Raw genomic sequence first — 22,971 nt, forward strand, 5'->3', positions numbered from 1 at the left:
AATACCTAAAACCCAGTAACCCTAAAATCCCTTAACCCTAAAAACCCTTAAAACTAGAAGTTCTAACAATCCTTAACCCTAAAAATGCTACAAACCCTTAACCCTAACACAGGTTGAAACTCTTAAGCCTTGAAACAATAAACCTAAAACCCCTTAGCGCTAAAAACACTTAATTCTAAAAATGCTAGAAAAGATTGACCCTAAAAACCCTAAAAACACTTAGCCCTAAATACCCTTAAAACTCATAACCGTAACAAACCTTAACCCTAAAACCCCCCAAACCCCTTAACCCATACAAGGCTAAAACCCCTTAACCCTAAAACCCCTAAAATCCCTTAATCCTAAAAAAACCTTAACATCTAAAACTGCTAAAAACCCTTAACTGTAAAACCACAAAAAACACAACACTGAAAACCCTTAACCGAAAAAACCGTAAACCTTCAATCCCTAAAAACACTTATCACCAAAAACAATTAACCGCAAAAAACCTTGAAGAACTAAAACCCTTAAATTCCGTTAACCATAAAAACCCTAAACCCCCTCTAATCCTATACCACTTCCCCATAAAAATCCCTAAACCTAAAAACACTTACCGCAAAAAAAACCCTAAAAAGCTTTAACAATGAAATCCCTGAAACCCGTTAACCCTTAAAAGCCTTAATGCTAAAACCCCTAAAACCGCTTATATCCTAAAAAACGTAAAACCCCTTAAACCTTTAAACGCTGAAAAGGCACAACCCTAAAAACCATTAAGCCTAAGACCCTAAAACCCTAAACCCCCTTAATCATAAACACACTAAAACCCCTTAAACCTAAACCCCCTTTACCCTAAAACCCCTTTACTCTTAAAAAGCTAAACCCACTTCATTCTAAGAACCCTTAACACTAAAAAAACCTAACCCTAGAGCCCTGTAACTCTAAAAACCTTAAAATCCCTTAGCCCTTAAATCCTAAAAACCCTTAAAACTCTAAAAAAACCTTATAATAATTGAAAAAAATTCTAAACCCCCTAAACTCAAAAATCCCTTAACCCTTAAAAGGCTTAGGCCTAAAAACCTAGAAAAACACTAAACCCCCTTAAACCTTAAAACCATTAACATTAAAAACCCTGAAAACCCTTATACCCTAAAAAACCCTAAAAAAACTTAAACTTAAAAAAGCTAAAAAGGCATAACCCTAACAACTCTAAAAAACCTTGAGCCTAAAACCCCTTATCCATCAAAACGCTAAAACCCCTTAACTCTAAAAGCCCTTAACCCTAAAGCCTCTTTACCCTTTAAAAAGTTAAATCCCTTAGCTCTAAGAACCCTTAATGCTAAAAACACTTTACCCTAAACCTCCTTAACTATAAAAACCCTAAAATCCCGTAACCCTAAAGACTTGTAACACTAAAAACTCTAAACCCCCTTAACTCTAAAAAAACCCCACAAAATCTAAACCCCCTTAACCCTACAAACACTTCACACTAAAACCCCTGAAAACCCTTTAACCCTAAAATATCTAAAAACGCTTAAAAGGAATAACCCTGAAATCCCTTAACCATAAAAACACTAAACCCCCTTAATTCCAAAAACCCTTAACCCTAAACCCACTTTCACTCTAAGAAACCTTAAAGATAAAAACACTTAAGCGTAAAAGCCCTTAACTCTAAAAACCCTAAAAAAACCTTAACCCTAAAATCCCTTAATGCTAAAAACCTATAAGCCTAAAACCCGTAAAAACTCTAAGGCCCTGAACTCTAAAAACACTTAATCCTAAAACCTTTAACCACAGAAACCCTAAAAAGCTTAACTCTAAAACCAAACACAAATAAAAAAACCCCTAAACCCCCTTAACCCTACAATCTCTTAACCCTTTAAAACTCTGAGCCTTAAAAACCTTTAAAAGGCTAAAAACGCTTAACGATACAAATTCTTAACAATAAAAAAGCTAAAACTCCTAAAAATGCTAAAAACTCTAAAAACCGTAAAACACTTAACCCAAAAAACATTAACCATAAGACCTTTAGAAACCCTTAACCCTAAAAACCCTACAAACTCTTTACCCTAAAAACTCTGAAAACATTTAAGCCTAAAGTCCCTTAACGATGAAACCCCTTAACTATATAAACCCTAAAACCCCTTAATCCTAAAAACCATAAAATCCCTTAATATGAAAAACCTTTAACTGTAAAAGCGCTAAAACCCCTTAACCCTAAAACCGCCAAAACACTAAAAGCCCGAAAACCCTTAATCAAAAAAACCCTTAAACCTAAAATCCCCCAAAACCCTTATCCCTAAAAAAAAAACCAAACATAAAGTGCCTAAAAAACCTAAAATCCTTAAAACCCATTAACTTTAAAACCCCTAGACCTCTTTAACACTATAAAACCATTAACCCTAAAAACCTTTACCCTAAGAAAGCTAAAAATCTTAACTCTAACCCCCCTTAACACTAAAAACATTTAACCCTAAATATGCTGAAACCACTTAACCCTTAAAACTGCCCCCTGTTAACTCTAAAAACGCTAAAATCCCATACATTTAAAATCCCTTAACCCTAAAAACCTATAGTCCTAAAACTGCTAAAAACTCTCAAACCCCTTAATTCTAAAAATCCTTAACCCTAAAACTCCTGAACAGTAAAACCCCTAAAACCGCTTAACTTTAAACAGTGGAAAACCCCCAAAACCCTTAACCCCAAAATCCCTTAAGCCTAAAAAAGTTACAAACGCTAAAAAAGTCAAAACCCCTAAAAATGCTCTAACCCTAAAAAACTCTTAATCCTAAAAAAACTTCAACTATAAAACCCCTAAAACCCCAAAAACCCTTTACACTAAAATCGCTAAGAAACCTTAACCATAAGTATGCCAAAACGACTTAACCATTAACCCCCTAAATCTTAAAAACCTTACAAACACTAAAACCGCTTAACACTAAAACACCAAACCCTAAAAACCCTTAACCCTGAAAAAGCTAAAAATCTTTAACACTAAGAACTCCATTAAACGCTAAAACCCATAAAAAGCTCATAACCCTAAAACTGTAAGAACACATAACCCCAAAACACTTAAACCTAACAAACCAAAATCCCCTTTAAACGTAAAAATCCTAAAAAACTAAAGCCTAAAACCCCTTATCCCTGAAAAAAACTTAAATCTACACTTAACCTTAAAAAACCTAAACCCCCTTAACCCTACAAATGCTAAATACTGTTCACCCTAAAACCCATTAACAATGAAAATCCTTAACCCCAAAATGATTAACTCTAAAAACTTTAAACTCTTTTAATCCTAAAACCACTTAACACTAAAAACTTTTAAAAGCCTAAAAAACCATTAACATATCCAGAAACACCCTAATAACCCTTAACCCTAAAAACCATAAAAACCTTTAACCCTAAACCCATTGAATCTAAGAACCTTAAAACCCAAAAGAAATATTAACCCTTAAAAATTTTTTTTCAACCCATAAAAGCACTAGAAATCCTTAAACCTAATAACTATAAAATCCCTAAACCCACTTTATCATAAAAAAACCTAAACCCGCTTAAACCTAAAAACCTTAAAACCCCTAAAAATCCTTTAACCCCAAACCCCCTAAAATTCCTTAATCCAAAACCCCCTTAACCCTACAAACCCTAAAAACCCTAAGAAACGTAACCCTAAAACCCCTAAAACCTTAACCCCGGAAAACTTAATCCTAAAAAACCAAAAACCTCTTTAAACCTAAAAATTGTCAAAACCCTAAAGCCTAAAACCACTTATCCCTGAAAAGGATTAACTCTAAAAACATTTAACCCCTTAAACCAAAACCCCCTAAACACCCTCAACCTCAAAAGTCTTGACCTTAAAAAATGTAAAAACCCTTAACCCTAAAATTTTTAAAAACTCTTAACTCTATATAACCTATAACCCTAAAACCTCTTAAACCTAAAAACCCTAGAAATACTTAAACCTAAAAACCCTTAAGGCTAAAACCAATATGAACCCTTAACCCTACATACCCTCAAAAGTCTTAACCTTAAAAAAGAAAAAAACCCTTAACCCAAAACCCCCTAAAAACGCAAAGACCCTTTAACCCTAAAACAACTTCAGAGGCAAAAAACATTAACCTCAAGAAAGCTTAACCCTAAAAACCTTAAAATCCCTTAACCCTAACACACCTTAACGCTCAAAACCTTGAAAACCCTAAAAACAAATAACGTATAAACCCTAAAAACCCTAAGAACGAATAACCCTAAAATCCCTAAAAAAACTTACCCATGAAAACCCTTAATCTTAAAAACCCTAATAATGCTTAACCCTAATACCCTTAACCATTAAACCCCTTAATCCTAAAAACCATAAAACCATTAGCCCTAAAACATGAACAAGATAAATGTTTGTGGTTTGCAGAAGACAAACTGTTTCTAAAGAGCTCAGAGCAAATCCTCAAAACAACTTAGGATGAAGGTGCTGATTCTAATCATACCTTCTAATGCTACTGTCTACGAGCCCTAGATTTAAAACTCCTTAAACCTAAAAACGCGTTAAAACCCATAACACTAAAAAAACTACATTCACTTAATCCTAAAAAGCCTAAAACCCACTTAACCCTAAACCCTTAATAATGCTAAAAAAATAACTCTAGAAACACTTATCCCTAAAAAACTCCAAATTACTTAACTCTAAAAACTCTTAACCTAAAAGATCTTTAAAAACACTTAACCCTAAAAATCCTGAAAACCCTCTAAGCCTAAAAACCCGAAATCCTAAAGCCCTTACACCTAAAACCCCTTAACAGTCAAAACCCTGAAAACTCTTAACCCTAAACTCCACTGAATCTAAGAACCCCCAAACCCAAAAGAAACATTAACCTAAAAAACCTTAATGCAAAAAGCCCACATAAAACTGCTAAAAACTCTAAACCCTAATAACTGTAAAACCCCTAAAACCACTTTACTCTAAAACCCTATAAAAACGCCTAAACATAAAAACCCTAAGAACTCTTAACCCCCAAACCCCTAAAATGCCTTAATCCAAAACTCCCTTAACCCTACAAACCCTAAAAACCCTAAAAAACTTAACCCTAAAAACCCTAAAACCCTTAACCCCAGAAAATGTAATCCTAAAAAAACCAAAAACCTCTTTAAACCTGAAAATTGTCAAAACCCTAAAGCCTAAAAAAACTTATCCCTGAAAATGCTTAATTCTAAAACCACTGAACCCTAAAAAACCTAAACCCCCTTAACCCTTAAAAGGCTAAATACCCTTAAACCTACAACCCATTGACACTAAAAATCCTTAACCCCAAAATGATTAACTCTAAAACCCATACATTCTTTTAACCCTAAAACCACTAAACTCTAAAACCCCTAAAATACCTTATCCCTACCCCCCCCCCCAATTACGTAACTCTAAAACCTCTTGACTTAAAAATTCCCTTAACCTTAAAAATCCTAAAGAACCTCTATCCGTAAAAACCCGTAATCCTAAACCCCCTTAAAACTAAAACCCCTTAACAGGAAACAAACTAAAATCTCTCAACCTTAACACCCATTAAATCTAAAAAGCCTAAAAAACATAACAAACATTAACCCTAAACAACAAAAAAAGCCCTAAATCCCCTTAAACCTTAACCCTAATAACTGTAAAATCCCTAAAACCATTCTACCCTAAAAAACCTAAAACGCTCTAAACGTAAAAACCCTAAAAATCCTAAAACGCCTTAACCCCAAATTCCCTAAAATGCCTTAGTCCAAAAAAACCCTTAGCCCTACAGACCCTAAAACCCATAAAGATCTTAACCCTAAAAACCCTAAAACCCTTAACCCCAAACCACTTAACCCTAATAAACCAAAATCCCCTTTAAACCTAAAAATCGTAAAACCCCTAAAGCCAAAAACCACTTAGAATGCTTAGCTCTACAAACGCTTAACCCTAAAAAACCCTAAAAAAGCTAAATACCATTAACCCTAAAACCCATCAACAGTTAAAAAGCCTTGACCCCCAAAACACTGAACCCGACAAAACAAAATCACCTTTAACCTTAGAAAGCCTAAAACCCCTAAAGCCTAAAAATGCTTAATTCTAAAAACACATAACCCTAAAAACCCTAAAACCCCTTAAAGCTGAAAAGCTTAAAAACCCTAAACCCCAATAACATACAAACCCTAAACCCCCTAGGAACAATTAACCCTAAAATCCCCAATACCCCACAACATTAAAATCCTTTAATCTTAAAAGCCCTAGAAAGATTGAAACCTAACAACTATAAAACCCCTTAACCCTAAAAAGCCTTAACCCAACCCCCCTGAAACCTATTGAAATTATATCCCTAAAAACCATAAAAACACTGAAAACTAAACCCACTAAAAGACAATTAACCTTTAAAATCTGAACTTTTAGGTTTTAAAAACTGTAAAAGTGCTTAGCCCTAAAACCCCTTAACCACTAAAACCCTTAACCCTAAAAGCACTAAATAGCCTTAACCCTAAACCCCATTAACAGTAAAAATCCTTAACCCCAAAAGCGCTAAACTCTAAAAACTCTTGTAACCCTAAAACCACATAACACTGAAAACTGTCAAAAACCTAAATAACTTTTAACATAAAAACCAGAAACACCCTAACAACCCTTAACCCTAAACCCAATAAAAACCATTGACCCTAAACCCCCTTAACTCTAAACCCCCTAAAACTCCTGAACCCTAAAACCAATAAACCCCCATAACCCTAAAAACACTAAAATCACTTAATACTAACCCCTAAAACCCCTAAAAATGCTTAAGCCTAAACCCCCTTAACCATAGAAACCCTTAAACCGAAAAATCCTTAAAACCCTTAAGCCTAAAACCCCTTGACAGTAAAAACCTTTAACCCCAATAACTCTTAAGCCTAAAACCCCCCAAAATCCCTTAACTCTAAAACCATTTAACAATAAAAACTTTGAAAATCCTAAAACCCATTAACATGAAACCCCTAAAACCCCTTGAACCAAAACCCCTAAACACCCTCAACCTTAAAAGCCTTGACCTTAAAAAATGTAAAAACCCTTAACCCTAAAATTTTTAAAAACTCTTAACCCTATGTAACCTATAACCCTAAAACCTCTTAAACCTAAAAACCCTAGAAATACTTAAACCTAAACGCTAAAAACAATATGAACCCATAACCTTAAAAAAAACTTAACCCCAAAACCCCTAAAAACGCAAAACCCATTTAACCCTGAAACAACTTCAGAGGCAAAAAACATTAACCTCAAGAAAGCTTAACCCTAAAAACCTTAAAATCCCTTAACCCATTAACATATAAACCCTAAAAACCCTAAGAACGCTTAACCCTTAAATCCCTAAAACCCCTTACCTATTAAAACCCTTAATCTTAAAAACCCTAATAATGCTCAAACCCTAGTACCCTTCACCATTAAACCCTTAACCCTAAAAACCATAAAAAACATTAACCCTAAAAGCTCTTAACACTAAAATTCCTAAAACTTCTTAACCCTAAAAACCCGTTAACACCTATGACACTAAAAAAACTAAATTCACTTTATCCTAAAAACCCTAAAAACACTTAACCCTAAAAACCCTAAACCCTTAAATATGCTAAAAAACCTAACTCTAAAACCACTAGAAACCAATAACCCTAAAAAACCCAAAATTACTTAACTCTAAAAACTCTTAACCTAAAAGATCTTTAAAAACACTTAACCCTAAAAATCCTAAAACCTCTCTAAGCCCAAAAACCCGTAATCCTAAAACCCTTACACCTAAAACCCCTTAACAGTAAAACTCCTAAAATCTCTTAATCCTAAGCCACATTAAATCTAAAAACCATAAGAAACATTAACTTAAAAAACCTTAATGCAAAAAACCCACATAAAACTGCTAAAAACTCTAAACCCTAATAACTGTAAAATCCCGAAAAGCACTTTACTCTAAAAACCCATAAAAACGCCTAAACATAAAAACCCTAAGAACCCTTAACCCCCAAACCCCTAAAATGCCTTAATCCAAAACCCTCTTAACCCTACAAACCCTAAAAACCCTAAAAAACTTAACCCTAAAAACCCTAAAAAACTTAACCGTAAAAACCCTAAAACCCTTAACCCCAGAAAACTTAATCCTAAAACCCCCAAAACCTCTTTAAACCTAAAAATTGTCAAATCCTAAAGCCTAAAAACACTTCTCTCTGAAAATGCTTAACTCCAAAAACACTAACCCGAAAAAAACTTGACTAAATACCCTTAACCCTAAAGCCCATTAACAGCAAAGATCCTTTACCCCCAAAACACTTAACCCTGCAAACCAAAATCCCCTTTAACCCTAAAAATCCTAAAGCCCCGAAACCCTAAAAATAATTAAGCCTAAAACCACATAACCCTAAAACCCGGAAACCCCCTTAACTTTACAGGTCAAATATGTGCCTTATTTTCTACACCTGTGCCTCCTGTTACAATTCCAAAAAATACACGCCTTGCTCAGCTTGTGCCTTTTGTGAGTTGTGTTCCCCGAGCAGAGCCCAGACGGCGGGGTGATGAAGGACTCGGCTCCACAGGAATACCTCAAGTGCCTTGGACACAAGAACTATCTCCACAACGACCCAACCTGACCTACTGGATGGTTAAAAGATGTGTTTCTGCACGGGATAACGGTATTAATTGCCATTGTAACCTTTTTAATGATATCGGGCTCTGTGTGGAATTGCTTTATGAGAATTATGAACCGAATGATGAAAGGGGTCTGGACTGCTCAAAAACAAAAAGGGGGATTTGTGGAGCGGCTAGAAGACAATGGGCACGTTACAAGCAATCCAGACTGAGTAACTTTATTGTAACAGCAGGCCGAAGTTGTAGCAAGTTGCAGCTGTTGTGAAGGACACGTGCAAGGCTAAGAGAGACAAAGAAACTGCGTACAAGGACAGGGAGATTGTGAAACTGCGTCTGTGGCAAGAAGATAAGGAAGTTGGACTGAAAAATGATGAGCTAAGATGTGAAACAGGATGTCTACGTGACAAGAGAGCAGCGTGTGGACACCGCGCCAGGACCAATCCTAGATGACCAGAGTACGCGTGGACAAGTAGTTTTAGCCCATCACCTCTGAATAACAACGCATGCGTGGCGCGTGTATCTTTTGTTAAGAGTATAAATTGCTGTAAGCCTTTTAATAAATCAGCACTAACTTGATCACATTGGTCGTGTAAGTTGTGTCCGAGAGACATCCGCGTCAACAAACCAGTATGGGGAGAGCAGTGGCCCCTGCCCCAGGAAAAGCTGCGTGCCCTGCATGAATTGGTTAAGGAACAGTTAGACGCGGGCCACATTGAAGAATCACATAGCCCGTGGTGTGTGGCACACACACACAACCCCTGTAGTTGTGATAAAAAAGAAGTCTGGTAAATGGCGATTGTTGCGTGACCTGCGTAAAGTCAATGCAGTGATGGCCCCTGTGGGGGCCTTACGGCCAGGACTGCTATCTGCCACCACGATACCAACGGAATGGGACATCTTAGTTATCAAGCTGAAAGACTGGGGGTTTTACCATTCCTTTAGATCCAAAAGACAAAGCAAAGTTTGCTTTTACAGTACCGACTAGAACTAACTCTGAGCCCACAAAAAGGTACCACTGGACCGTGCTGCCTCAGGGCATGAGAAACTCACCAACCATTTGTCAGTGGTTCGTAGCCCAAGCCCTGAGCTCAGCGAGAGACAAATACCAAGATGCTTACTGTTATCATGACACGGATGGCATTTTGCTAGCAGCACCGTCCAAAGAGCTGCGGGAGACAGTTGAGAAGGCTGCCAGGCATAGTTTAGCAGAATTTGGATTGAATGTAGCTCCTGAAGAAGTTCAGAGGCAAGAGCCCTGGAAATATCTGGCCGTGAATGTGCTGAAGGGAGCTGTGTCTCCACAACCTATCAAATTGAAACTGGATGTAAAGACTTTGAATGATGTCCCAAAACTTGCAGGAATGCTAAATTGGCTACGGCCTTATTTAGGCCTTTACTAATGAACAAACGCATCCTCTTTTGCAGCTTTTAAAAGGAGACACAGATCTTTTAGCCCCAAGGTATTTAATGCCTGCAGCCTTGGCACTTGTGAAAGAAGCCAAACAGTTGATCTCTTCACGACATGCGTGGCGTCTAGACATCACGCTTCCTTTAAGTGGTTTTATTTTAATGGACCAATCTTCCCCTTATGCTATGTTGGCCCAGTGGAACCAGGCTTGGCAAGATCCGCTGCAGGTACTTGAATGGTTGTTTCTGCCTTTGCAGCCTAAGAAAAGCGCTGTCGAATTGTACGAACTTGTTGCCGATGTGATCATAAAAATCCGAAAAAGATGTTTAGAGTTGGCTGGAGTTAATCCAGCAACTGTAATTATCCCTGTACAACAATTCTATGTTGAATGGGCGCTATTAAACTCTACCGCCCTTCAAGTGGCGCTTGCCAATTTTCAAGGGCAAGTTCAGTACCAGCATCCACCGCACCCACTTTTGAAAATGACTGTAAATCTAACTTTACGGCCACGGCAACGAAGTCAGAGACGACCAGTCAAAGGTGACACAGTATTTACAGGCGGGTCTGGAAAAACGGGAAAAGCCGCAGTCGCTTGGAAAGAAAATGGGCAATGGCATTCCCAAATTGTATATCAGGAAGGATCCCCGCAAGACGTAGAGTTACAGGCTGCGGCTTTGGCATTTCAGTATTTTCCAGGCCTTCTTAATCTTGTTACTGATTCGGCATATGTGGCAGCTCTCCTTCCCAAGTGAGACAGGGCTGTCCTTGGCCATGTCAACATTCCCGAGCTTTTTGCAATTTTGACTTTAGTTTGGGAAGAGATTCGGAAACGCCATTCTCTGTATTATGTTACGCATGTTAATAGCCATACTTCCCTACCGGGTCTTGTAATTGAAGGCAATGCTAGAGTCGATGCTCTAGTTTCTGTGGCTCTGTCGGTGCCTGTTCCTGATGTCCATCAGCAAGCCGTGTTAGCCCACCAGTTCTATCATCAGAATTGGCGATCCTTGTATCATCAATTTGGCCAAAAGGGTCTCTCTCAGGCTGCTGCACGCAGTATTGTTGCAGCCTGTCCAGACTGTCAAAATGTTACTTCTGTGCCAAATTATGGAGTTAATCCTAGAGGCCTTCAAGCCTTACAGCTTTGGCAAACAGATGTAACTCATTACAATGAGTTTGGCAGACAAAAATATGTCCATGTTACAATAGATGCTAATGTAGTAGGAGGCCATGATGGGACCACGACACCCGCATAAATCAACACGTGAACACGTTGATAAGCATAATGTGCTCAAACGCAATATAACTTTGGATGAAGCATGTAACGATGTAGTTGATTTATGGAACTGATGGGAACGTATTGCAGTGGTTCTTCTCTTATCCGGAGCAACAGCAGGGAAAGCATTCAAGAGTTAAATCACCTTGTTTGTTAGGCAGTTAAGAATGTGAGTCAAATTTGCCACTATGACATACAAAACAGAGCAACTATTGCCCTTTTGCTGTTGGCTCAAGGACATGGCTGTGAGGACTGTGATGGTATGTGCTGCATGGATTTTAGGCGCCCCATTGCAGCAACACGTTATCAGAATCTGAGAAAATGTCATCCTTTTGGGCATCCATTCACTCAGTTGGCAGTGTTGTTTGTTTGCTGTTGCCTTGGTTGCCGTCATGTTTGCAAGGGCCCTGCAGAACATGACAAACCTGGTACTAGCTGTTCAAAAAACAAAAAGGGGGAATTGTTAGGGTCTGCAGCGGGTCTGCAGACAAGTTAGTTGACTTCAGAGACTTAGCCGCATACCTTTAAGACAGCCACAAACTGTCAGGTATGTAACAGGATGTGAAGGATCGGAACTTAGAACCGCAGCACACAAGCACCTACAGCAACAGCAAATAGCAAGCAAGAAGAAGAACACAAAAACCTATCAGGGTCTAACACCTGCACTGTCTAAGATATATAAATAGTTTGTATAAACAATAAAGGCCATTTTGTCCGAACCCAGCCACGCAGACATAGTGTTTTTTTCAGTCCTCCTCGACTTGCGTCACCACAACCTTGTCAAGGTTTAGCCCCAGCAGGCAGCTAAGCACCACACAGCCGCTGTTAGCTCCCTGCCCTGGTGGGATGGAGGGGAAAATCAGATGGGTAAAAGTGAGAAAAGATTGGGTCGAGATAAAGACCGTTGAATAGGTAAAGCAAAAGCCGTGCACGCAAGAAAATCAAACCGAGAAATTCATTCCCTGCTTCCCATGGGCAGGCAGGTGTTCAGCCATCTGCAGGGAAGCAGGGCTCCATCATGTGTAACAGCTACTTGGGAAGACAAATGCCATAATGCCCAGTGCTCCTCCCCTTCCTTCTTCTTCTTCCAGCTCTAGAACCAGCATGACGTCATATTGTATGGAACAGCCCTTCAGCTAGTTCGGGTCAGCTGTCCTGGCTGTGTCCCCTCCTGGTTTCCCGTGCCCCGCCAGCCCTCTCACTGGCAGGGCCCAAGGAACTGAACAGTCCTTGACTTAGCATAAACATTACCCAGCAACAACCACAACCATCAGTGTGCTATCAACACTGGTCTTACACCAAACCCAAACCACAGCACTGTGCCAGCTACTAAGGACACTAACTCCATCCCAGCTGAAACCAGGGCACTATCCACCCCTTGTTCTGGTCCATTTACATCATGCCACACTTCCCAATGCAACCACATTCACCACCACCACCCTTCCCATCCTTTGATATAATACATAGATATCATTCCCTTAGTCCAGGGGTCCTCAAACTACGGCCCGTGGGCCGGATATGGCCCCCCAGGGTCCTCAGTCCAGCCCCCTGTATTTACAGATCCACCCCCACGCAGCCACCCCGCCAGGGGTTGGGGGGAGAAACCAAGCAGCCAAAGGTGACTTCCTGCCGCTTAATCCGCGTGCCGGCCCCCTGTTTAAAAAGTTTGAGGACCCCTGCCCTAGTCTATGGACCACCACTGCAAAAATGTCCATAAAATGTCCATTGTGTTCATTTAGTCCATGAAGATGATCTGTTATGCTGGTCACTCAGGAGAGGAGAGTTTGTGTGTTGTGTGGGGTTACTGGGCCAGCTCAGGTCGGGTCACTACTGCGCTTGCCGTGCTTCTTGTAAGGCTTGTCCTCCAATGGTTCAGGAGGTTCCTGCTATGGCAATTTCTAGAACATGCAACTCAAACCATGGCTTACAACAATTGAAAGGTATATCCATTACAATGTCCACCCCGTTCCCTTTGGACCAGCCTGTAGGGTTTAACATTGCAATGAAGTCCTCCCCTTGCCCCTGCTCCAGCTTGTACTTACCCACAGACTGCAGTCCCTTAGGGTTGTACCTGCTCCAAGTGGAGCCTCAGCTACGAGCCACAGCCCCTGCAGGGGTATACCTGCTGCAGCGTGGACTTACCCACAGCCGCAGTTGCTTTGAGGTGCACCTGCTCCAGCATGGCCTTATGCATGGGCCATGACCATAGACCTGCTCCAGCGTGGCCTTACCCGCAGCCACAGTCCCTTCAGAAATAAAAAAGCTCCAGCATGGCCTTATCCCTGGCTGCTGTCTCTCCAGGGCTGTCCTGCTCTCTCATGGGCTTATCTATGACCACACGTTTTGAGGTGCTCCGACATGACCTCATGCACAGCACTGATGCTTCCAGGTGTACCTGATGCAACATGGACTTACCCACAGCCGCAGATGCTTCGAGGTGTACCCTCTCCAGCATGGACTTGTCTTGGGCCACAATTCCTTCAGAAGCATACCTGCTGCGGCATGGACATAACCACGGCCACAGATGCTGTGATATATACCTGCTCTGCCATGGACTCTTTCACGGCCACCGATGCTTTGGGCTGTCCTGCTCCCATGTGGACTCACCCACAGGTCACAATCCCTTCAACTTGAGCTCACACCGGAGTTCCAGCCTGTCCAGTGCAGCAGCACAGAAACAGCAGCCGTGCCCTAGCCACCTGCCAGCCCAGGCGCACCACCATGGCTCGTCAAAATGCTCCTGGGCAGCACAGGAAGGTGATAAGCAGTACAGCAAGCAGTGAAAGGAAGAAGCAGCCACTAATGAGCACTAGACTCTAATAGACAGTGAGGAAAGCAAGCCCCATGGTAGGCGCAGAAACCTACTGATTAGTAGCAAACCAGCAATAACAGCTATAAATTCAAACTAGCAAACTCCTATCAAGTAGAAGAATTCTTTGTTGATGGTTACGATACAGTTTTCAAAATCCAGTTGCCTAATAAGGAAGAAAGAGGGAATTTTTTTGAGGCCTTAGTTGTAAATCAAGCTGTTCAACCTCCTGCGCCAAAAGAGAAAGCAGGTGAGGATAACCTCCTCTACATCGAAAACTTTGCTAACTGTAAGAGAACAGCTATCCAGAATGTGCTTTGGTGGGCATTTTCTATCAAGAATTTCCCATATGCTTGTGCCTGAGTGCCATACATTGACGGAAAGTTTCTGATTAAACGAAGCTTGGTGGCCCTTGGAAGTTCTGCCTGTCGCCCTGCTGCCTGAGCCTTGACAGCGGACCGAGGAAGAAATAAGAGCGCCAGAGGAGCAGGAGGGGGATACGTTGCGTGGGGTTAGGATTTTCTAAAGGGATGTGACCCTTAGACTTGTCGTTGAGAGGTGTTTCAGAGCATTTGCAAAGGCTGCTGGCCCAGAGGAGGTAAATGTCCATCTCTAAGACCATTTTATCTGTGTGCCTTCATAATTTCCCTCTGTGTCTATTTCTCAGGGTTTGTGTGCTTTTCGTAGGAAGCTTTCTCTTGGCTTTTAGCACCAGGAAGTGAATTTTGCTTTTACTTTTGGCCATTCCTAGAGGCTCTCGAACGTGTGTTACTTGAGTATTCACTGAAAGCCCCAGGTTCCTTCTGAAAACATTTATGGAATGTTTATTGTGTGAAACGTGGGAATATTCCAGTTGGAAGGGACCGACAGCGATCCTCTCGTTCCGCTGCCAGTTAGACCAAATGCCAGCACCGCTGGCTCATGGCAAGGCCTTGACAGGTAGGCATGTGGCAGGCCCGAAAAGCAGAGAGATCTCTCTCGTTCTAATTAGAAACGGTATCTCTAGGATTGTTCTCATAAAGCCTAGAGCTCTTGAGTTGACTGACAATGGTTTCTGTGAGAAGAGGAGCAGAAGCAGCAGTTGTCAACGTAAATGTTAAGAGTCTATTCTCTGTTTCACCGGGGGCTGCTCCTCAGCATAAGATCAGCCATAAGGCCTGTGTGCTTTCTTCCTTGTCCCGTACACTTTGGATGTCTCCTTTTCTCATTTAATGTATGGAATAAGCCTAAGCCAGGGCCGTGTACTTCAGTCAGCTGAAATGTTGATAGAGCTTTGCAGTTCAGCAAAGTCCTGCTCCCCTCAGCGTCCACTGACTTGTCTTTCCCTTTACTTCACTTTCTGAGGCAGGAGTAATCTAGAGAAGCAGAGATGTCCTCATCTGAACCAGCCATGAGGCTCCTTTCACGGTCCGAGTAAAGAAACCGGCACCTCTGGCTCCAGCTACCTCGCCTCGTTCATGTTGGCCATGGAAGATGTGTTTCCTGACCTAAATGACTTTGGAGTTTGACCATGCAGTGCTGTAATCGCAACGGGACTGTATTCTTTTCCTGCTGCTGCCCTCCTGTTTTCTCGAGTGCGTCTTGTGTGTGTGTGTGTCAGGGTGTGTGTGTGTGCGCCTGAGTTTCTGATTTTTAGGGAGCTGTGACTTTTCCCAGAAAGAAAGAAAGTCAAAGCAAACATTTCTCAGTCAAAAAACTAACAGCAACAGTTGTGTCTCTGTCATGGCAAAGAGAGACCGTGTTACAGGTACAGGAGACTTCACTGATCCTGTACTCCAGAGAAACAGAACCCCTGACTTCAGAAATGTGTGTCATTCCAGGTTGGTGGGGACACTGTATGGCTCGCGCAAGACGTTCTCGGGTAGGAGAGCAACAGCGGATGGGTGTGGAGAAAGCAATGGGGATTCTCACACAGGCAGTGGTTGTGGGTTCCTGTGAGCTCAAGGTAAGTCCAATTTCAATTTTGTTAATCCTGAAGTAGGCTGTTTTCTTGCTGCAGGTACAGTTGTCAATAAAGTCAGACGTTAACCAATGCCAACTAAAACTGGGAAGGATATGTAGCTTGTGAAAGAATTCCACCCGGGGTGGACTAGGTTGTGTTTCCACACCCGGTGTAGACTGCTGTTCTTGCTTTTGGTGAACTAAACTTGAGGAGGCTGCGTTCTCTTCCTAATTTCCAGTTGAGAAGGGCTTGTTGAATTCTCAAATAGCCCACTCACAACCTGCCAGTTCTGTTGGAAGTGAATGTCCTAACAGTTCCTATGACGGATTTGGGGAGGGGTGTTTGCATTGACACGCATGTGTTCACATCATCACTTTGCCATTTATTGCCACTTCAAATGAGCCCATCCTCTGTGCGTGAGTGGGTAGAGCCCAGCTCCTTTGTGGCTCATTCCTAACGCAATGACTGGGGATGTGGTACGTACCGAAGCATTGTGGATAGTCAGAGGCCATGTTGCTGATGGAGTCACAGGTGAACCTGAACAAATACCACCAGGACAGGAATTTCTTTTCAAGTTCAATTGCATTATCCCAGATTTCCTTTCAAATTGCAGTTGGCAAGGAACCTTCACCACCTTCTCTGGTAACTGCCGCTGTCATCGGTTGTATCCACACTTGAGCTTGGGTACAACAAAGAGTGAAAGAAGCATTACCTTGGACTACACCAAGTGCATCTACCATCAGCTGGTGGTCTTTTTGATCAGTTCCCTCCAACTGAGGCAACAGGTCCGACAAAAGCCATTGATTAGTTCCTAAAGCAAAAAGGGAAGATCATAAAGGATGTTATAAATATATGCAAATCACTGATTACTGTAACTAATTTGTTCATGAAGACTTCTGAGTCTGTGCTATTTAGAACTCCCAATGCTGTCCCCAGGGTACCAGTCCCATCTCTTTTTGCTTGTTTTGGGGGGAAGAGGGTTTGTTTATGCAGCCGTGCCATCCATCACTTTTAAGAGCCCTTCAGGAATGGTGCACGAGCTAGATGGACTGCAGAAATGTTAGTTAGCATCGATAATTCTACTCTTTTTAGGGACCATGGTGGGTTAAACAACACCCGCTGTTGGCCTGTGTACTGGATCATATATAGTCCAATGTTAGACATTGGTGGAGACAAAATGTCTTTTGCTGGTAAAACGACATCACAGATCTACATTTCAAGGGTGATATCCTTCGAAGCTAAGGCTGCAAATGATCAAATACAACAAAAATGTGTTATGGTCACGATGAGCGACAGGTTGCTTCATCCATCCATGTGCGGTTCATCCCGAGTTCCTGTAAAAAAGGACAGAAAAGGAAATATGCTGGGTTGGAAGTACAAACGGCAGAATTAATTAAGAGGAGGAAGAAACCCATTGAGTAGTGATTCGGGGTCTTTTTCCTGAGCAATCTCTTGCTTCCCTGGCGTAGAGATTTTTAGGCATGACTAGTACCATTGGTAATATTTCAGTTTGGGACATCTTTACTGACACAGGTTGTCCAGCATCAAACCCAGTACGCTGATTTACGTTGCCTCTCAGACTCTTCTTCAAGCACAGATGGCACGTTCTCCACTCCAGAAGTGAAGTATAGAGACACTACTCTCTTTTTAATTACTCTGGATTAATTTTTTTCCTTTCCTCCAAATTTCTGACAATTCCATCCAGAAGAGTGATGAAGAGAGGTTACCTTTATGGGGTGCTGTGCATTTATCAAGGTGTGTGTATTTGAATTCACGATGTCAAGTTGAGCTTTGTATGTAAATGCAAATGACACAGTGCAGCAGGGCAGAACTAAACCTCAGAGAATGATGATGACCGAAATGCACCATAAGGGCTGACACGATTTTCAGAAGGAAAGACTACAGAAATTGTTCTTGAGTTAAACATACGATTCCTAAAACCATGGCATGTGATAGCTCGTGTCTACATTCATGCCGCAAGTATTGGACAAAACGCATGCAGAAAAGGCTGGGGTAAGGAATATATTTTAAGCTAAAGGTGTTACACTATGCATAATACAGATTGTGGTCAAGAACGCGTAATACATAAGTTGCAATTAAGCATTAAATTTGTCTCAGAAAATAATATGCTCTTTCATGTCACAACAAAATTACTACATCAAAACACACATTATTCCTCTTTAACTGAGCAAATCCTGATGGTTGATTCCCTGTGTGAGTTTTTAAAGAATGGATAAACTGCTTCGGAGAATGCACAGTCTTGAAACGTGAACATCACAGACATGTTGGTGACATTGAAAAAAGTCAGAGTTTTCTTTTCACAGTTAAGGAAAACCCCAACTTTCCTGGGATTTTCCTGCACCTCTAACTGTGTCCATGGATCGGTTCTTGCCCAGCAAAATTTAACACTTAAGCCCAGAGCCCAGAATCCTTCTTTAGGTGACAGAGTTATTCTTCCTTTCCTTGGGGCGGATTTCCTGGCTACTCCCAGGTCCCAGTCACTGCAATTTCCCACGTCCACCTCCCAGTAATGCTTGCCGGAGGAGAAACCTTCTGAGCCCAGCACGCAGACAGAGGAATCAAAACGACCCTCATGGAGAGTCACTTTCTGGACCTGTGATTGATACGTGAAACTCTTCTTGTCCCCAGCAATAGACAAGTTTGGATGGGCTGTGTCCCAATCAAGCACGATGTCATCTGTAAAAAACAGGTATTTGGGGCTTTCTAAACACTTTTCTAGAGAAGAGAAGAGAAGAGAAGAGAAGAGAAGAGAAGAGAAGAGAAGAGAAGAGAAGAGAAGAGAAGAGAAGAGAAGAGAAGAGAAGAGAAGAGAAGAGAAGAGAAGAGAAGAGAAGAGAAGAGAAGAGAAGAGAAGAGAAGAGAAGAGAAGGAAAGGGTGCTGCACTGCAATTCATTCTGAAAATCTGCCTACAACGTCATTCTGAAAATCTGCCTGTAACGGTCTGGAGAGACCTCTTACCCCCAGGGAAGGACTGCTCTCAGGCTTACGCATTACACTTTCACTCTCAACTATGTCACAGCCCAGTGAAATACCTATGCATCACTGCAATAAAAGGCGTTTGTAGACTCACAGTCCAGCCCATGCTCAGCACTGCTTCTGCAGTAGTCACAGATGTCACGCCATTGAGTACAGACATGAGTAAGTGCAGTGTTTTACCTGAATTGCCACGAGCCTTTCTGAATTCTGAAAGCAAACAGGAGAGACAAAAAGGAAAAAAACCAAGGGTGTGAGAAAGCAAATTCAAAACATTGACTGGAAAAATGTTCCAACTCCAAGCCGAGACATCCCAGGCTGAGACTAAACTCTGCAGGTTAACGGATGCTCAGATTCCCTCTTGCCCTCTCCAGCGCTGTGATTACCTGTGGGGGCTGGAGAAGGATCTGAGGCTGGGCTGAGTTTCCCTCCTGGGGACTACTTTCTCTCTCAGGTCCCACTCTGCCGCCTTGCCAGTGTTTTGGGTGGATGCCCCACCTGCCACACTGCACATTTCACAGCATGTGAGACCCCTGGTCAGCACCCCGGCATGTCCAGAGACACAGAAAGGGAGCAGTCCCCTTTGTGACACTCCGCGGAATAAATGTCAGCCACTTCTTGTGGATTTCTCGGGTGGGGTTGGGTACAAAGGAAGAGCTTGGGGGAATTGTCAGTAACCCTCTGAAGAGAGGAGGCACTGCGCTTCCCGGAGAGTTTCTGGGTACGTGCAGCCGTGGCAGCTTTGTACCTGAGAGGGTGGGCAGGGAAGGAAGGCAGGGGAGATGTGGCAGGCAGAGAGTCTGCTCTACAAACCAAGCTGCTGAGAAGTCAGATCGGACCCAGTAAACGTTAAATAATTGAAAGAGCCGAATCAGCCGAGCTTGTGCATTTCTGTATGGATGTGAAAAGGCGACCCAGCAGGGCAGGATCGTGAAGTCCTGACACGTGAGCTTAAGGGGTTAGCTCCAAGGCAGGCATTGATGCTCCCTGAAGTTGAAACTGACATGCTTCTGACTCTGGCAGGGATGTCTTTCCTACCCCATCATCACGCACCATCCGTCCAGCCCCCAGGTGTGGTTGGTGGCCCAGGCTCTGCAGTCCCATCAGCCCCATCACAGCCTTCCCTCAACGTACCCTTCCCTCACTCTCCGACCAACACCAAAGGCTCCAGCAGCCACAACACCACAAGCAACACCCTGTGAAAACCCCTTAAATGCCACAACTGGGTGGCATGCAAGGCCTCCAGGGAGGCAGCGGAACTCACCAATCTCGTTCTTCTGCTGCTCTGCAAGAAGAGAGGGAGAACACCTTGCTTAGCACCTTGAATCAAAGGAACACTGGAGCACCCCAGTCACAAGAACATCCCACCAGCCCTTCTGAATGCCCGCTGGGGGAGAAGACATTCCAAGGAGCCCAGGAATAGCACAACTGCACTTATTATTCGGCCTCCAAAAGCCAGTTCATTCTGGAATAGTCCAACCCACGAATGAAGGAAAAGCTCCTCTGGCATGGTAGATGGCTCACACTATTGTGCGGTCAGGGGTGACTTCCCCACCGCTATCCCACCCTGGAATCACCTCCCATGATTGTCTTGCTCACATGGCCCGCAGGGATTCAGCAGCACTCACCGATCCGCTTCTTCTGGTTCCCTGCAAGATTAGAGAGGGAAGAGAAAACACCTTGATTAGCGCCATGACTCCGTGGGATACATGGCAAACAGCATGTGTACACCTCATTTAGGAAGGCTGACTTGTCATCCATCAGGACATGTCCCCAGCCAGAGCTCCCCCAGGCACAGAGCCGTGGTGGCAGCGCATTGCCCGCAGTCCCCCTTCTCAGCACCCAGGGCTGCCCCTGCTTGCAGCTGAGGCTGCTGTGCACGGGAGGGCTTGGCAGAACGAAGGGAGAGCAATCAGGGCTTCCCAGGCACGAGCTGCTGCCAGCCATGGGTAAAGATGTTCTCTGGCTTCTGGATATAGCAGAAAATATTACTTGTGCATGATGCCACTCACTGACCTCCCACCCACTCCCCAACGCTCACAGCACTGCCCCTGCCTGGCACAGACACCCTCACTGGCTGCCACCTCCACCAGCATCACAACCACAGGACCGCTTTAGCATGTCAGGTGCTGAGGGATACGGCACCTCCCCTCAACCAGCACCCAGCAATCCAGAAACTTGCTGTAGGAGTAGCCCCACCACCCTGCCCCTTCTTTCTGGCTCACACAGGGAATTCAGCTATCAGTTTCTTGCTTCCCAGGACAACAGTATTCCCTTGCCCTGGGGATGGGTCCTCTCTCTTGGGCCACTGCTTCTATCCTTGACGGGATAGCAAAGAACTCAGAGCCTTCACAATGGTCATAAGTCCATAATAGGACCCCCAGGCACAAGGACATCCAATCATTCATGCCAAATGCGTGCTGGTCCAGGAGAATGGCCAAGGACCATGGGATTAACACAGTCCGGACATTGTTCAAGGCATCACTAATGAGCTGCACTATGGGCAGGTAAAGCGCACGACACCCTGAATTTGCATCCTTGCTGAGCTGCCTCTGAGACTGTGCTGACAGGCAAAGGCTCTGGAAATGGCAATGCCGCAGAAGCGATTGCAAGATCCCCCACAAAAAGGAAGAGTCAAAACAATTCACAGCTGGCCATGGGCACCGCCCCTGCAGAGCCAGAGCCAGGGAGCACCAGCTGCCAGGTTGAGCCTTGCACATTGGCAAAGTCTCTCAGCGTGGCACTCGGGGAGCTGCTGGCACTGCTGGAGCATCCCTCCCCTCCCACCCCAGGGCACTAATTCAGGCAAGGACAGCATTTGCACAAGCGGAAACACTCACCATTCATTGCACGCAGTTCATCTGCAAGTCACCATGGTCACAGGAGAAGAAGACATGAAGTCAGGACAGGACCCACAGGATCCCTACAAGCCATTTCCCTCTGGGACTGTCCACCCCAGGGAATGATGAACAACAAATCTGGCATGCAGGATAGTTCATGCTCCTTTGGAGCTCCTCATCATGTGGCCCTCAGAAGCATTTTTACCAACAATGGCACAGACCCAAATCCCTATAAGTAGCCAGGGTTCCTCAGGGACATGGGCTCTCTGCCCCATCGCACACACTGTGGCCTCCCCTCAGCATCTCCTTCCTTCATGCTCCTGCCTCCAACAAAGCCTCCACAGCCTGGGCATCACCAGCCACCTGCCACGGCAACCCACCATCTGCCTTGTGGCAAGGGCCATGGGTGCCTTTACAGGCCCTTTCCCCAGGGACGCTTGGTGACAGGAAGGGGAGGGAAAGCCAGCAGAGACGGCCTCCAAGCCAGGTGTCTCTCAGCATTCCTGACACCGGTCACGCTCCACGGTGCAGGCTCTCCTGGCTGTCCCATGGGGTGAGGGCTGACTTGTCCTCCACTCTCCCACCCTGGCACCCCATCCCACAAACTGCTCACACACACGGGCCCCAGGGAGTCAGCGACACTCACCAATCTCCTTCTTCAGTTGCTCTGCAAGAAGAAAGTGTGAAAAGAGGACACACTGATTAGCACCCAACCTCCAGTGAAGATGGCTGTAAATCCTGGGACATGTTCAGCAAAGCAGATCCCTTCTCCTCCAAACCCACACGCAGCCAGAGCTCCCCCCGGCACGGAGCCGTGGTGGCAGCGCATTGCCCGCAGTCCCCCTTCTCAGCACCCAGGGCTGCCCCTGCTTGCAGCTGAGGCTGCTGTGCACGGGAGGGCTTGGCAGAACGAAGGGAGAGCAATCAGGGCTTCCCAGGCACGAGCTGCTGCCAGCCGTGGGGACAGGGGCTCCCTTGCTCTGGACACAGCAGCACCCAGTACCTGCACAGGATGACACCCACTGACCTCCCACCCACTCCCCACCGCTCACAGCACTGCCCGTGCCTGGCACAGACACCCTCACTGGCTGCCACCTCCACCAGCATCACAACCCCAGGACCACTTTGGCAT

At 43.7% G+C, this 22,971-nt stretch overlaps 1 protein-coding gene and 1 long non-coding RNA gene across 3 annotated transcripts in view; both read right to left on the reverse strand.

The window, feature by feature from the left end:
* Positions 1-300: 300 nt before the first annotated feature.
* The window catches only part of LOC308065275, a 72,834-nt gene continuing 50,163 nt past the window's right edge, over positions 301-22,971 (reverse strand). The window contains exons 2-4 of the long non-coding RNA XR_013928724.1: positions 3,659-5,785; positions 813-3,369; positions 301-316 (exon numbers count right to left, since the gene is read on the reverse strand). This is a non-coding gene — a long non-coding RNA (uncharacterized lncRNA). The remainder of the gene's footprint in view (positions 317-812; positions 3,370-3,658; positions 5,786-22,971) is intronic.
* LOC308065267 (butyrophilin subfamily 1 member A1-like) lies at positions 16,864-21,973 on the reverse strand. 2 transcript variants are annotated; one of them, XM_080391052.1, is made up of 5 exons: positions 21,840-21,973; positions 20,628-20,648; positions 20,264-20,284; positions 19,183-19,209; positions 16,864-18,701 (listed from the first exon to the last, which is right to left on the reverse strand). In XM_080391052.1, the coding sequence occupies exons 1-5, from the start codon at positions 21,844-21,846 to the stop codon at positions 18,175-18,177; spliced, it is 603 nt and encodes a 200-aa protein (XP_080247178.1). In that variant the 5' UTR covers positions 21,847-21,973; the 3' UTR covers positions 16,864-18,174. The 2 variants fall into 2 exon arrangements, 1 of the variants encoding a protein (XP_080247178.1); XR_013928719.1 differs by lacking the exon at positions 21,840-21,973 and having other exon boundaries at positions 18,651-18,701; positions 18,985-19,209; positions 20,628-20,975.

This window comes from Falco punctatus, assembly GCF_963210335.1.
Source record: "Falco punctatus genome assembly, chromosome: 6".
NCBI lineage: Eukaryota > Metazoa > Chordata > Aves > Falconiformes > Falconidae > Falco > Falco punctatus.

Coding starts and splice junctions, on each gene's coding strand:
- LOC308065267 (XM_080391052.1), bottom strand. Junction 19,210..20,263: donor GCAGCAGAAGAACGAGATTG/GTGAGTTCCGCT, acceptor GTTTGCTTTCAG/AATTCAGAAAGGCTCGTGGC. Junction 18,702..19,182: donor AAAGGCTCGTGGCAATTCAG/GTAAAACACTGC, acceptor TGTTTTTTACAG/ATGACATCGTGCTTGATTGG.